The sequence below is a fragment of the Mobula hypostoma genome, chromosome 8 (assembly GCF_963921235.1).
Source record: "Mobula hypostoma chromosome 8, sMobHyp1.1, whole genome shotgun sequence".
Taxonomy (NCBI): Eukaryota; Metazoa; Chordata; class Chondrichthyes; order Myliobatiformes; family Myliobatidae; genus Mobula; species Mobula hypostoma.
In genome coordinates, this window is record NC_086104.1 from 148,185,307 (window position 1) to 148,201,614 (window position 16,308).

At 45.2% G+C, this 16,308-nt stretch overlaps 1 protein-coding gene across 4 annotated transcripts in view; it reads left to right on the plus strand.

Annotated features, from left to right (window-relative positions):
• The window catches only part of LOC134350283 (transcription factor COE2), a 339,453-nt gene that overhangs the window by 34,577 nt on the left and 288,568 nt on the right, over nt 1-16,308 (plus strand). For all 4 annotated transcript variants that reach the window (XM_063055319.1, XM_063055318.1, XM_063055321.1 and 1 more), the window contains one exon: nt 14,896-14,964. In XM_063055319.1, the coding sequence (XP_062911389.1) occupies nt 14,896-14,964 (69 nt within the window). The remainder of the gene's footprint in view (nt 1-14,895; nt 14,965-16,308) is intronic.

The window sequence follows — 16,308 nt, forward strand, 5'->3', positions numbered from 1 at the left end:
CTCTGATAATGGAGTCTGGGATTTCCCAGCATTCAGTGGCGGCTTTGAAAGCCATCTATTCAATCTGGAAGGCTCCTGAAAGATTTGCAAGTGTAGGGTTCAGAGACAGGAAAGAGGGAGATTTAGAGATGAAGAGAAAGAAATCTGGAAGCCAAAGGAAGAGAAGAGGAGAGAAAAGTTGGTGGTGTGATTGAAACTTGCTTTCTCCAGCATACCAACGGAGAGGTCTAGATAGAGTGGACTTGGAGAGGCTGTTTCCAATAGTGGGAGAGTCTAGAAGCAGAGGGCACAGCCTCAGAATAGAAGGACATCCTTTAGAACAGAGATGAGGAGGAGTTTCTTTGGCAGAGAGAGGTTAACCTGTTGAATTCATTGCTATGGATGGCTGTGACGGCCAAGTCACTCGGTATATTAAAGCAGAGATTGATAGTTTCTTGATGAGTAAGGGCGTCAAAGGTTACGTGGAGAAGGAAAGAGAATGAGGTCGAGTGGGAATATAAATTGGCTTCGATGGAATGGCAGAACAGACTCGATAGGCTGAATGGCCTAAGTCTGCTCCCATGTCTTATGGTCTTGTGGAGTGCCTCAGTGAATGCTACACTGTGTATATTCAAGCTTGCAAGATTCCAGCCCTGGCACACTGGGTTAGATTAGATTAGTTGTATTTATCACAGGTACATTAAACTATACAGTGAATTGTCTCATTTGCGTCAATAGCCAGCATGTGCTGGGGGCTGCCTGGAAGCGTCATCATGCTTCTGCTAACAATATAGCAAGCTCACAGTTTACACACTCTGCACCGTACGTCCTTGGGATGCGGGTGGAAGCTGGAGCACCTGGAGGAAACCTAGGTAGCCATGGGGAAGACTCCTCACAGACAGAGGCAGGAATTGAACCCAGGTCACTAATCGCTGGCGCTGTAAAGCGTTATGGTGACTGCGCCACCCTCTACCCTATCGTGCCATACTGTTTGGCCTCAGGTTCAGTAATTATCAGGTGGTTGTTGGTGGGAGCTTGCCCTGCACTGATTGGTTGTGGTACTTCCTACATCGCAACCGTGCCGAGATTCAAAAGTACCCATTGGCTGAAATTAGAAATGTAAGATTTCATTGATACCTTGGCAGTGGAATTCCCTCCGTAGAGTCTCCCATTCCACAGCTCTCTCCTTCTCTGGGTCTTGACTTGAAACTCCACTTTGGAATTTTGATTGCACCCTGAGTGAACTCTCCTCAGAGTCAGGAGGAGACTGCCTACAGTGGACAACAGCTCTCTCTTCTGTCTGCTAGGCGGCTTTTCAGACACCGACTAGCCAGTCTGCTACTTGTCTTCAGGGTTATTCAGTCCAATTCTGTGTGTCCCGAGGAGACTTGAGGTCAGTGTGGGATCTCCATCCTTTGCCACAGCTGAGCAAGAGCATGGATGCGAGAGCATATATTGTTTGGGAATTCCTGTTTTTCTTGGGCTTCCATATGCTTCTGACAAAGATGCATCAAATTTTCATATCATCATGAATGTTCCTTCTGTGATTTGGTGGGTCATAGAGATTCTCAGGAATCAGTCAGGACAATACCCTTTTTGAAGGAGGCTTTGAGAGCGGTGTGATTAGGACTTCCTTGGATTTTAGCAGTTGCTTCAAGCCATAACCACTCACCATTTCTGTCAGAGTAGGAAATCCCAGGAGATTTCCCTCCCTGCCCCAGAAATTAATATCATTGTTACTAGAGGAACTACAACTCTCTCCCACCTCTTAATGCTGTCCAGCTGATGTTAGCTCACCAGTACAGGTGACTTTTCAAGCAGAGAAACTTATGAACAGAAGTAGACCGTTTGTCTGTCTGAGCCTGTAATGCCATCCATCAGAACAACAGGCCATTCAGCCCACTACACCATGCCAGATTTTGCACAAATTCTACCCTGATTCATTTTTGTTCTCCCCACATTCCCATTAGCTCCCTGCAGATTCTGTCATTTTACACACTGTGTACAATTTACACCAGTCATTTAACCTACTCACCCCCTGTGTCTTTGGGATCTGGGACACAAGGAAAGAGGGAGAGCATGCTGTCCACTGATTGGCTGTAGGTGCTTCCTACATCACAACAGTGCCAAGGTTCAAAAGTACTTCATTGGTTGAAAGCAGTGCTGAGGTCATCAAAGGTGCTGCAGAAATTCATGACATCATTGTTGACTTGGCTGTAGAATTTCCTCCGTAAAGCCTGTTGTCACAGGAACAAAGTCACTGGAGAGAAGTACTGGTAGATCTGAAGTATTCAGCAAAATGAGATACAGCAGGCTTCGTACTAAGACCCCCTTTCGGAGGAAAAAGACCTACTTGATCTAATACTACACGACATATTATGTGGTGAAGATCAAAGGACAATTCAGGACAATTGCATATTTACAAAGCTGCCTTTGAACTGCACACCACCCTCACAGCTCCCTCTTTGCACCCACACTACAGACACCCAAATAATGAATTAAAATCAGCATTGTATCGTCTTCCAATTAATTGAGATGTCTTCTAATTAACTGTGGTTCGTGGTTCTTAGGAACCTATTGATAGGGTTGCAGTTTAGATATATATTTGAATCTGAAGACTGGTGGCTAAAGTTAGGTGCTGAAGTTATTTGCTGTATGTGCTAATCCTCAAAAAACACGCTAACAAAGTCTTCCATTCCATAGTTCCCTCCTTCTCTGGGCCTTGCCTTGAAACTGTCCACATTTGAATTTTGATTGCACCCTGAGTGAACTATTCTCCTCAGAGTCAGGAGGCGCCTGATAGTAGCAGAGGCTAGGATTGAACGCGAGCCTGTGGAGCCACGAGGCCACATCCTCTGTGCTGCCATGCGCTATAATCCTGACTGACCTAACATCTCGGCACTGTATGCTGTGCATTACCTGAACTCCCATTCCTCTAATTATACTGCCCGTTGCAGCAATAGAATGGTCCAGTTTATCTCTGTACTGTTAGTAAAACAGGGCCCCATTAGGACAGAGCTATGACTTAGAAGATTCATTTGTCCGACATTTTTGTTGTCCTGAGGGATAAAAGCCTGGCTTCCATTCGGCAATTGGCTCCAGCTGTGTGAGTGAGATCGGGAGTTTAGTGTGGCGTGGATTCACAGGCACGGAACCCAGTCCCATCATCCTCTCCCGTTGCACTCCTGGGGCAGAGCAAAAGCCGGGCAAGATGTGTGATCCAGAACGCGACGGACAATGAAACAAAGACAGCTTTTTGCTTTTATTTGCAAGTGAGAAACACAAAACAAGTGAATTTGACACCGTCAGGGTGTTATTATATACTTCTTGACATTCAAATTACTCCCAGAAGGAAAGACAGTTTCAGAATTAACTAAATTCAATGCCTGGGCAAATATAAAGATAGCTTTAACATTGCCAAATATCCTGGTCTGAATTAGAAACACTAAAGATGTCTATTCTAATTTGCTTTTTTGTAACCAAGGTCTGCTATCTGACTTTTCCAAGAACTCCATGTCTGAGCCCATCTCTCCATTTCGTACACAATCAGCACATAAGCTAGTCGCTGGGGGTAATGGATTCATTTGGAGTTGCTCTGTATCTAGCCCATGGTGTCACTTCCCTCGGAGTGTTAGATGGGACCAAGTAGAGGAAGATTTACTCTGCATCTAACTTGTGGCATCCCTGTCCTGTGTCTCTGTTTGGGACATTTGGAGGGAGATTTGCTGTTCACCTAATTCATCCTTCGCTGTCCTGGGAGTGTTTAATGGCACAGTGTAGAGGAGGATTTGCTCTACACCAGCCCGAGCTGTCCCTGCCCTGGCAGTCTTCAATGGGACTGTGTACTGTAGAGGAAGATTTACTTTGCCTCAGCTTATGCTGTCCCTGGCCTGGGAGACTTTGATGGGTCAGTGTAGAGGGAGATTTACTTTACCTTAACATATGCTGTCCTCGGCTTGGGGAATCATTGTTGGGATAGTGTATAGACAATAGACAATAGGTGCAGGAGTAGGCCATTGGGCCCTTCGAGCCAGCACCGCCATTCACTGTGATCATGGCTGATCATCCACAATCAGTATCCAGTTCCTGCCTTATCCCCATAACCTTTCATTCCGCTATCTTTAAGAGCTCTATCCATCTCTTTCTTGAAAACGTCCAGAGACTTGGCCTCCACAGCCTTCTGGGGCAGAGCATTCCATATATCCACCACTCTCTGGGTGAAAAAGTTTTTCCTCAACTCCGTTCTCAATGGCCTACCCCTTATTCTTAAACTGTGGCCTCTGGTTCTGGACTCACCCATCAGCGGGAACATGCTTCCTGCCTCCAGTGTGTACAAGCCCAGTCGCTCCAATCTTTCGACATATGACAGTCCCGCCATCCCGGGAATTAACCTTGTGAACCTACGCTGCACTCCCTCAATAGCAAGAATGTCCTTCCTCAAATTTGGAGACCAAAACTGCATACAGTACTCCAGGTGTGGTCTCACCAGGGCCCTGTACAGCTGTAGAAGGACCTCTTTGCTCCTATACTCAATTCCCCTTGTTATGAAGGCCAGCATGCCATTAGAGGGAGGGTGTAGAGGGAGACTTACTTTGCCTCAGCATATATTGTCCCTGGCCTGGGGGTCTTTGATGGCACAGTGCAGAGGGAGATTCACTTTCCCTCAGCCTGTGCTGTCACTGCCTTGAGAGTGCGTGACGAGGCAGTGTAGAAGGGGATTTAGATTGCAACTAACTCATGCTATCCCTCATGCCATACGTGTGTGTTGCTAAAGATTTCCAGCGTCTGCAGAATCACTTGTTTGTATGACCGTGCTCTCCCTGTCTGGGACTGTTTGATTGGCCAGTGTAGAGGGAGCTTTAAACTCCATATAGCCTCTTTTTTTACTTACTTACTGCATCCTTGATTAAATCACTATCAACTTTTTACGGAATGTACTCCAGCCCCCACAGTGCCCATGGGTCCTCTCAACGGCCAGCAGGCACTGTGTGCCTCTCTCCAGGCCTGGCAGTAGGCATCTTTCCCTTGCTGGCTCTGGTTCTATTTGGTGGGACGGATCAGCGCCTGGGCAAATATAAAGATAGCTTTAACATTGCCAAGTATCCTGGTTTGAATTAGAAACATGAAAGATGTCTGTTTAAATTTGCTTTTTTGTTACCTGAGTCTCTGCTGTCTGACTTATCCAAGAATTCCGTGCATCAACCCAGTTCTCCACCCTGTCCACATTCAGCACATAAGATAGTCAGTGAGGGTAGCAGATTAATTTGGAGTCACTCTGAATCTAATCCATGCTGTCACTTCCCTGTGACTGTTGAGATGATTAGAGGGAGGTTTGCTCTTCATCTAACCCCCCCCCATCACTGTTTTGGTAATGTTTAATGGTACTCAGTGGAGGGAGATTTATGCTGCACCAGCCTGTGCTATCTCTCTCCCGGAGACTTTAATGGGAGAGTGTAGGGCAGTGGTTACCAAACAATTTTGGGTTACCCTTGACTCCCAGACCACATCCTCAGTGCCGCCCTCTTCCCTTTCAGGCCATTACATAAAATCTATAAAAAAATTTTGATTTATGAAGTGCAGTGAAAGAAAATAGGAACTGCAAATCCAAAGCAGGGGCAAATACCTGCTAAAAGTTATTCAGATCTATTTAAAGCTACAAATAAAATTATTTATTTAATTACAATAAAACAATTTTCATCAGCAATTTTAGAGTGTACGTTGGTAGTCCAACTATTCATCACTTATTTACTTTTCAAGTTCAAGATGGATGGGCTTGGTGCAGTGATATCAACTTCTCAATCTCAGGCTGAATATCACTCAGAAGGAGTCCCAGATCCCCATGTTCAGTAATTTGCAGTCTGTTTTGTAGCTTTCAAAGAAATTGGGTGACATCACTCAAACCACGCTCCACTGAGTATGATGTTGGAAAGGCAATGAAGAAGATCTTGACTTTTTTTCCACGGTGCAGGATAGCGAATAGAAATTTCACTCTGCAACCAAAAGTCTTGATATGATTTTTTTTTTGAACCTCTGATTCAGCTCAAAGTCATTTTGTAGCAAGATCAGTTCTTCCTACACCCATGGGGAGCATGCCTTATGAGAATTGGTTGAGTGAACCCAGATTTTTTTCCTCGGAATGACAGAGGATGAGAAGTGATCTGATCGAGGGGTATAAGATGGTGAGAGACATTGATTGTGTGGATAGTCAGAGGCTTTTTCCCAGGGCTGAAATGGCTAGCATGAGAGGGCGCAGTTTTAAGGTGCTTGAAATTAGGTACAGAGGAGATGTCAGGGGTAAGTTTTTTACGCAGAGAGTGGTGAGTGCATGGAATGGGCTGCCGGTGACGGTGGTGGAGGCGGAAGTGATAGGGTCTTTTAAGAGACTCCTGGATAGGTACATGGAGATTAGAAAAATAGAGGGCTATGGGTAACCCTAGGTAATTTCTGAGGTAAGGACATGTTCAGCACAGTTTTGTGCGCCGAAGGGCCTGTATTGTGCTGTAGGTTTTCTATGTTTCTATGTTTTCCTGTTAATTCCTTATTACAAGTGGAGTTATCACCCAATCTGGAATTTGGATAGAGAGAAGATATTGAAATCTCTCTGACATGTCTTTACGCAGCTCATCCAATTGGGGACTGTATACTTGAAGATAATAATTTGGTAGTCTTTCTTTTCAACTCAAAGAGGCTCAAAAATTGGAGAAGGTCGAGATGGCCAATGTTGCACTTAAATAGAGTTAACTTGGACAGATATGTGGAAACAACTGATTTGACTTTGATAAGATTCACATCATTTCCTTGAAATTGAATATTGATTTGGTTAAACTTTGTGAATAATTCTGACAAATGACAATGTTACGCCTAGTGGATTACTGGATGAAGCATTCAAGTCTTCAAAGAATTTTATCATAGTTTCAAATAGCACATAAAAGCCTCTCAGGCCGTTCCCTTTTGAGAGCCATCTGACTTCTGTGTGCAACTGCACGCATTCGAACTGTTCAAAGTTCAAAAGTATATTTTATTATCAAAGTGTTTACAAATTGAGGGAGGAGAAGATGGTGGCGCGACGCAGCGTGCGCGGCCTCTCCGGTGAATGATATCGTATTTGTAAGTAGGATGCCGTGCACAATTCTGATTTGATGGAGACAGACGTGAGAAGCATGGAGGAACATCTGGAGAAACTTCTGAAATGCCCGGTTCGCTGCCGCTGCTACTGTGCGATCGAGAATCTCCGGAGGGGAAGACCCCAAATCCTCGGCTTTGTTTGTTGCTGGCGGCCAGGGCTGGGATCGAAGCGCTCGGCAGAGATGGTGCTCAGTGCTCCGTGTCGGAGAGCTAGTCGGAGGCTCAAAGTTTTCGGACGGACCCAGAGTCGGACTGTGGTCGGGTGCTTCCAGGATGCTGCATCGGCAAGTTTGCGGCGCTGGAAGCTTGTGGCAGGGAGAATTTTCTTCCTTCTACTGTCTGAGTGAGATAATGGGACTTTCAAGAGACTTTGAGACTTTTTTTAAACAGTGCCCATGGTCTGTTCTCTATCAAATTACGGTATTGTTTGCACTGTTGTAACTATATGTTATAATTATGTGGTTTTTGTCAGTTTTTCAGTCTTGGTCTGTCTTGTGTTTCTGTGATATCACACCGAAAGAACATTGTATCATTTCTTAATGCATACATTACTAAATGACAATAAAAGAGGACTGCGAGTCCTCATAATCTAATCTAATAATCTAATCTACTTATGCAACCTTGAGATTCATCCTCTTACAGGGAGCCACAATGTAAAAAACCTGAAATAATCCAATTTAAAAAAAGACCAACACTCAATGTGCAGAGAGGGGAAAAGAAACAAATCAAATCACGCAAACAATAAAGCAAGCATCAGCATTCAGAACAAAATTGAGTCCATGACCCCAAAGCTGGAGCAGGAGCAGTCCGAGAGGGCCCACGGACAGTCTCAGTCCATCACACAGAGGCAAATCGCCACTGGCTCGCAGTCACCGAGTCCGCAGCAGACAGGGTACAACACAGCCTCAGCCTCGGTGCCAAGGAGGGTGGAGTAAAACATGCAGAGCAACCCTCGCCTCCCGTCCCAACGCCTTGCCGTTTCAGGCCATCTGGCCTGGCGTTTAAATCACCCACCCCAGCCCTGCCGTACTGATATGCTGGGGCTGCTTCTGCCCCATACTCAACCTTTCCAAATCAGTGTGGCAACTAAATGGATCAAACTTCGCTTCCGGTTTAGGTGGACCAACTCTGAAACCGCTCTGCTTCAGCTTTTCCCCACTCTGCTCGCTCCAACTACATCTTCGATTCCGACTCCCATCCTCTCCTGGAACGCGCCTTGACCTCGCTCTGGGTCTGTCTCGCGCTGCACGTCTCGACCCTCAGATCAGCCTTGTTTTCACTCACCTTTTCATTGTTTGCAGTGATCATTTACCAAGTGTGCTTAATAGAGCATTTAGTCAAATTTCTTGCTTTGAGATCCACCAGTAAGCTGTCGCCCACATTCAGTAGTCCCATCTTAAACCTGAAGTCTCATCATTCTCAATACAAAGCTCTCAAAATAGTCAAGAATTGAGAGCATTGGACTTGATTTTATTTACTGCTGTGACAACAGTATTTAATAATTTGAGCAGCCGATTACTTAGTTTTTTTTTACCAGAGTTGTTGTCTGTCAATTACTCAGTGAATAGTAATTATGTTAGGTACAGCTTTTTTCAAGAAAGTAATAACTCCATGGTGGTGTCCTGTCATTGATGGTGTCCTATCTGTGGCTGAAGCAAGAATGTTGGTGAGTTGAATGTCCTTCTCTTTGAAAAAATTCTCAAAAATCCAAAACATTGACTTCCCCCCCCGTTTGTACCGTTTGTGTTTCTAGTACCCTTGCAAATAACCTTTGACTTTTGTTTTTATCATTTATGAAGCAAACGTAACTAAGAAACAAGGATTCATTGACTCATCGAACTGCAGAGCAAATTCTGTTGTCCTAAGTATGTTGCACAACGTGTCTTCCTTATTCTCAGACATTTCATCTGGTCATCTTTGAACACTGTTGTCACTGAGTTGAATCACTTTAATTATTTGCTCTCCTGACTTATGCAAAACTGTCCTCAGAACTTCTGGCACAATCAGTTCTCCAATTGTGTGGGGCTTTCCAGATTTTGCAGTGATCAGTGAAACGTTGTATGAGGTGCACAAGCCATCACTATTTTGTTGCAAAGTGTTGGCAAACATGTTTTGAAGGGTTTTTTGTTAAAGCCAATCTCTTATCTGCTTTATCAAAGTGTATTCTCTTAAATCTTCAAGGAGCCTGGATAGTTTCATTGCCTCATTTGAAAAGAACTTCTTACAGCAGATACGTTGGCTGCTGTTGGTTACTTGCTGCTGGTATAAATCCATATTTCAGATACACCGCACTATACTGTCCACACTTCAGATACACCGCACTATACTGTCCACACTTCTTTTTCATTTGGCCGGCTTCTGCCATTTTCATTAAGGATTAACAGCCACAGTCGATCGCCTGTTGTTCAAGTCCAACCACAAGCATTGCAATCAATAAAGGGGGAAGTAATCACATCATCCGGCAAAACCTGACTCTCTGCCTGAAGGTACATAAAGTGGGGCAGCGATATCTTAGTCGGGCCATCAGTTAGGGAAATGTCGTCAATACCATGTTAAATGGCACATCCTGAACTTTACCCCATTGAATGCCATACCCTAATTTACAGGAATTGTCACTGTGTGATTGGAGTATGGGAATTGTATTAGCTAATACTGTACTACAATAGTGAATGGGCTTGGAAATAACACAAATTCTTCAGTCCAGATTTCTCATTAATTGCCCAATACAGAAGTGTCACGTTGCTTTTCAATGAATATAACGTGCTTTGAAAAATCTCTAAGCAAGTGGTGGGTTAGCAAGAGATGAGGTGATAACGTGACCATTGTAATCAATTATGAGGCACTAAGGATCAGATGCTTATAATAGATAATTAATTTATTAAATTAAACCTGTAATTAAACCTTGCTACTGAGTGCCCCCTATCCCCTTTATCTTTATTGCCTCCTTAGAAACTGTCACTGCCCCCAAGGGGGCGATATTACCCACTGATGGAGAGGGTAAATTACTTTGTGTCAGCCTATGCTGTCTCTGCCCTGGGAGTGTTTGTTGGGGCATGGGGCATGTAGAAGGAGGTTTATTCTTCATCATAATGGAAGGTTTATTCTGTATCCAACTTTTTTAGCCTTAATCTACAGGTCTCTATTTTGTGTGCTTTTTGTCTGCTTTCTCTCATTTCATAACTTGGTGAATTGGTTTATTATTGTCACACAGCCCAAGGTCCAGTGTAGAACTGTGTTTTGCATGCCGTCCACACAGATCATTTTATCACATTGGAGTATTGAGGTTGTACAAGGGGAAAACAATAACAGAATGCAGAATAAAGTGTTGCAGTTACCGAGAAATTGCACAGCAGGCAGACAATAACGTGCCAGGCCATGACGAGGTAGATTGTGAGGCCAAGAGTCCATCTTATTGTAGAAGGGGACCATTTGCTAGTCTTATACCAGTGGAAAGCAATGGAGTTGATTGTGGACCCCTTCTCCAAGCCTCCAGGCCTCCAGACGGCACATTCCATAAAAACCTCACCAAATTGCCTCCGAGATAGCAAAGTGCCAGATCAGCCCAAAGACACACCGTGAAAATGGAAATCACAGGTTCCAATGGCATGCAGCTCAGTCGTAGCTTTCAGCTCAGGCTTCAATACTATTGTTCTGAAGTTGCTCCTCAGCAAACTAACCCAGCTAGCTGTACCCTACAGTATCTGTCAGTAGATTATGAACTTCCTGATAGGAAGGAAGCAGTATGTAAGGCTGGACACCTACTTGTCTGATCCAGTGTCTATAAGCACAGGCTCTCTCTGGGGCTGTGTTCCTTCACCCCTCCTGTTCTCACTTTATAAAAATGACTGTACCTCCACAGACAAATCCATTAACATCCTAAAGTTTACAGATCCTAAAGTACAACTTTCTGTAGCTTCTTTTGGTCCTGTGCAGTAGTTTCCTTTTGCCAGACAGTGATGTGGCCTGTCAGAATGCTCTCCACTGTGCATCTGTAGAAGTTTTCAAGTGTTCAATTTGGTCACAACCAAATTTCTTCAAACCCCTAATGAAATATAGCCGCTGTCTTGCCTTCGTTATAGCTAGATTGATATGTTGAGACCTGACTAGATTCTTTGAGATCTTGACACCCAGGAGCTTGAAATTGCTCACTCTCTCCACTTCTGATCCCTCTTTGAGAATTGGTTCGTTCCCTTGACTCACCCTTCCTGAAGTCCACAATCAGCTCTTTTGTCTTTACATTGAGTGCAACACCACTCAACTCGCTGGTGTATCTCATTCCTGTACGCCTTCTACATTGTTCATACATTTTTTTTTGTGGAAAGAAAGCTGTGCAGTGTGTTCTTTTCTGATATTTTAACAACAAAAAGATGATTTGTCCTGAGGATAGTAAAGACGTGTTCACCACTTTACTGTGATCCTCAGCTGGGATTTAATTAGAATAATCAGGATGAGTGTCATTTTCAGATCAGGATGCTCACTAGATCTTCTTGTGGGGAATTATTTTCTTTTGAAATGTTCAGGAAAATCTTCATGTTAAGGAGATAGCTCAGTCACACCTAGGATTCTAACTGCGTTGATGTAGCTGATGTTGACGGATGGCGCAGTTGATAGAGCTGCCCTCTCGTAGCTCTGGAGACCCGTGTTCAATCCTGACCTTGGATGCTGTCTCTGTGGAGTTTGCACATTCTCCCGACGACCGTATAAACTTCTCTGGGTTCTCCGGTTTGATCCTGCTGCTCTGAGGTGTGCAGGTTGGAAAGTTAATTTGCCACCATAAATTGTCCCTGGAGCGTAGATTCTGAGGAGACTGATGGAAATAGGGTGAGAATGAATTCGGTGCTCCCGATGCAGCCTCTGCTAATTGGTGAGACCCGTTATAAACTGAGGGACAGCTTTGTCGAGCACTTCTGCTCCACCCGCCAAAAGCAGAACTTTCCGGTGGCCAAACGTTTTAATTCCAATTCCCATCCCCATTCCGACATGTTGGTCCATGCCGCGATGAGGTCACCCTTGATGGAGGAGCAATACCGTGTGTTCTATGTGGGTGACCTTCAACCTGATGGCATGAATATTGATTTCTCCTTCCAGGGGGAAAAAAATCCCTTCCCTTCCCCTCTTCTTCTATTCCCCACTCTGGCCTCTTACTTTACTCATCTGCCCATCACCTGTCCCTGGGTCCCTTCCTTCTTCCCTTTCTCCTATGGTCCATTCTCCTCTCCTATCAGATTCCTTGCACTCCAGCCCTTAATCTTTCTCGCTATCCTTCTTCCCCTCCCTCCCACCTCTTCACTCTGGCATCTTCCCCCTTCCTTTCCAGTCCTGAAGAAGGGCCTCGCACTCAAAACATCAACTGTTTATTCAGTTCTGTAGATGCTGACTGACCTGCTGAGTTCCTCCAGCGTTTTGTGTGTGTTGCTGAGAGTCAAATGGGATCAGCGTAAAATCGATGGGCTGAAGGGCCTGTTTCCCTACTGTTCGAAAGGGTTAAGGACTTGAAAGAAAGAAATGCATTGAAATAGCACCTTTTATATCCATTTATGAGGTCCGTAAATGTTTTGTGTCTGGTGAAACGAATGAGAGGATTAGCCCCAGTGGCAATGTAAGCAAGGCTGAAGCTAGCTTACATTAGCGATTATGCAATAACAGGAAGGTAATCCATTTCCTTTTTTTTATATAATATTAGCCGAGGGATCTACTATACCCTTGATGCCTCTCTCGTGTTCTTCTTCAAAGTTCTTCTGTAATTACCACCACCTGAGGAGCCCAGATGCCTCCTCAGAATGAAAGACAGTGTGGCACTGACTCAGTATTGTACTGAAACATCTGCCGAAATCATTGTGCCCAGGCCTCCAGAGTGAGACCTGACCCCCAGACTGAGAGAGTAACCCACTGAGTCCCAGCTCCAATCAAATCGGCTCCTCTTTTCAGGCAGAGCTCACTGGAGGGTAAATTCTGAGTGGCAGCGGTTATGCTGGCTCCCGCTTGGCAGAGGAACAGAAGTTTAAAATGGAGCTGCCTTAGTAAGGGCCGTGATAATCACTTGCCGAAAATGTGCTCTCTCCCCACTGCTGTGTGTCTGAAACTCTAAATCAGAGAACTGCAGATGCTGGAAACAAGGTGTGAGCATCATAAATGCAAGAGGTTATGCAGGTGCTGGAAATCTTGAGGAACACAAACAACCTGCTGGAGGAACTCAGCTGGTCAGGAGGGGAATAAACAGTTGAAGTTTCAATGAAGGGTCTCAGTCTGCAACGTTGACTGTTTATTCCTCTCCATAAATGCTATCTGACCTGCTGAGTTCCTCCAGCACTCTGTGTGTGCTTCTCAAGATTTCCAGTCAGACATAGGCTCACAGAGTGCTACTGCACTTCTGGCGCCAACATGTCATGCTGACAAACATAACGCCCACAATAATGAGCCAATACCAATCAGAACAGAAAGTGCTGGAAATACCCAGCAGCTCAAGCAACTTCTGTACAAAGAGACGTTGCTGATCAATAACTCGGTATCAGATCTCTCACTGTCAATTTAAATCGGCAACTCTGATTCTCTTTGCATAGAAACATAGATTCATAAAGTAACTCATAGAGTCTTGTGTGAAGGGACGGGGTGGGCATCGGGACTTTGATGCATTCTGTGAGGTTTCTTGTTTCATGGTTGTCTGTGAAGAGTAAGAATCTCAGGTTGTACACTATTCACATTTTCTGATATTAAAATGAAACTTTGAACCTTTAATATAGCATCAAAACGGGCCATTCGGCCCAGCTGCTCCATGCTAACTAAGCTAGTCCCCTTTGCCCGTCTTTGGGCCCGTATCCCACTCACCCTTTCTAATTACCCCTTTTCTATCGATGTACCTGCCCGACTTGTTGAGTATAATACATAGGCAAATACATTAGAGGCTGTTACGAGATGTTTGGATAGGCACATTGATGTAAGGAAGATGGAGGGGTATGGACATGGAGTAGGTAGGAGGGATTAGTATTTGGGTGTTTTTGATTTGCTTTTTAGCTGGTTTGGCTCAACATTGTGGGCCGAATGGCCTGTTCCTGTGATGTACTGTTCGATGTATCTCCAACACATCCTGCATGTATTGTAGACTGTAGCCAATCCAGTGTTATCCTGGTAGACGGTGAAGGAGAAGGCCAGTGGACCCTCCACAAGCCCTGTCATCCAACTGAAGACGGCGAAGTAGAGCCGCGGCCTCACAACACCAGAGAGCCGGGTTCAATCCCTGACCTTGGGCACAGACCGCGTGGAGTCTGAACTTTGCCCCATGCGTGGGTTCCCTCCGGGGGCTCTGGTATCCTCCCACATCCCAAAGGTGTGCAGGTCGGTAGGTTAACTGGCCACCGTAACTTGCCCCTAGCATGTAGGTGAGAATCTGTGAGATCTGATAGGATTGTGGAGGGTGGGGAGCGGGAGGTGTGGTAGAGAATAAAAATGGAATTAGCATAGGATTAGTGTAAATGGGTCGACACAGACTTCATTTGGTCGAGGGCCTGTTCCTAAGCTGTATGTCTTTCTCACTCTAATGCTTTTCTGTCTGTAACCTCTGTATCTCTCCCAGTTACTGGTCAAATTGGAACTGCATGTAGAGTGAGCACAGGTTAGGAGAAGATTATTGTTGTATTGGGTTTTATTTTTAAATTTCATTAGGGACACGGCATGGAACAGTCCCCTCTGGCCCAACGCCCAGCAACCCACCCATTTTACCCTAGGTTAATCACGCTGCTCTGGAACCCGACTCTGTGTCTGGTTGTATTGACTGTTCTCTCTTCATTCTTCCAGCCGCTGCTGTGAAAAGAAGAGCTGCGGCAACAGGAACGAGACTCCATCGGACCCCGTCATCATCGACAGGTAGGAAGTGCTGTTTCGCAGTCCCGCCGAGCGGAATGTCTGGAGCCTTGCCCGGAGAGCTTGGCGGAGGGGTGGGGATGGAGGCAGGCGGGATGTGTTGCTATGGCCTCCCGAGCTGCCGGCCTGCGGTGAGAGCTGAACTCCTCTCAGCGGCGGTGGGGAGGGCGCGAGTCTGCGAGCTGGTGACAGCGAGGTCGGCGCAGAGTGCAGAAGCCACAGAGGAAGTGGTGCCCTGTTCGCTGGCGCTTGCAGCAGAAACCCGCAAATAAAGCAGCACACAGAGTAAAACCATGCTGTGAAAGCTGTCCTCAGTGGTCAAAGAGTCAAATCAAAACTTGTGTTGCCTGGAAATCTGAGTAATCAGAGGTATCTGTAAATACTCAACAAGAGTCGTGCAGCTTCTGTGAAGACAGAAACAGTAAATATTTCCAGTTGCTGAGGTTGAGACGGATAATAAACCAGCCATGAGCGAATGATGGAGCAGGCTCAATGGGCTGAATGGCCTAATTCTGCTCCTACGTCTTATAATCTGATGATAATTATGGAGACATCCACTTCAGAAGATGTCCCAGAGTATATTGTTGTATTGCAATCAAAACAAGTCAGCTGGTTGTGAGGTGGACATTTCACACCCCCTTTTCTAACGGGAGTGACTGCTGAGTCAGACGGTTGCAAGATGAGAAAGATAAGTGGGATGCCTTTAGCTATGGAATTGTATAAAAAAAAAAGGTTCTAATTAAACATTAGCTGCAAGACTTGCTCAAGGAACTAGCGTTGCATCCAACGACTCTTCCAAAGTTATTTTGCCCCAGGACAGTAAAGCTCGCTGCAGGGAGCAGTTTGCTGAATGATTGTTAGTTATTTGAACTACTTCCTGTGTTGCTGCCAACTAGAGTTTCCTCAAAGCAGATGGTTCAGAGCTTGTGGCTCCCTATATGAGGCGAAATGATCGACATTGCCATTGTTTCTAGTCTCATTCCTTTCGCTGGACGGTTCCCAAAGGTGGTGGTTCTCTTACTGAGTGGAACTGCAGATTGGGACCATAGGGAGAGCTCCCCAACTGTCTCATTGAAGTGGTTGGGTTGTGGGTTATGTAACTGAACTTCTCATTTAATAGTTAATGAACTTAAAATCAAACTGCAGATGCTGGAAATCTGGAACAAGACTCCTGATCAACAGCAGGTAGCTCTTAGCTGGAGTCACCTGTCCCTAGATCACCGGGTTCCAAGGTCTATACAAGACCTAAAGGTCAACATGCAAAGGCCAAACCCGGAGGGCAAAACTAAAGATCAGAGCCTGGCGGCTAGAGGTAGATGCCCGAAGGTCAAAGACCAAAGGTCAAGG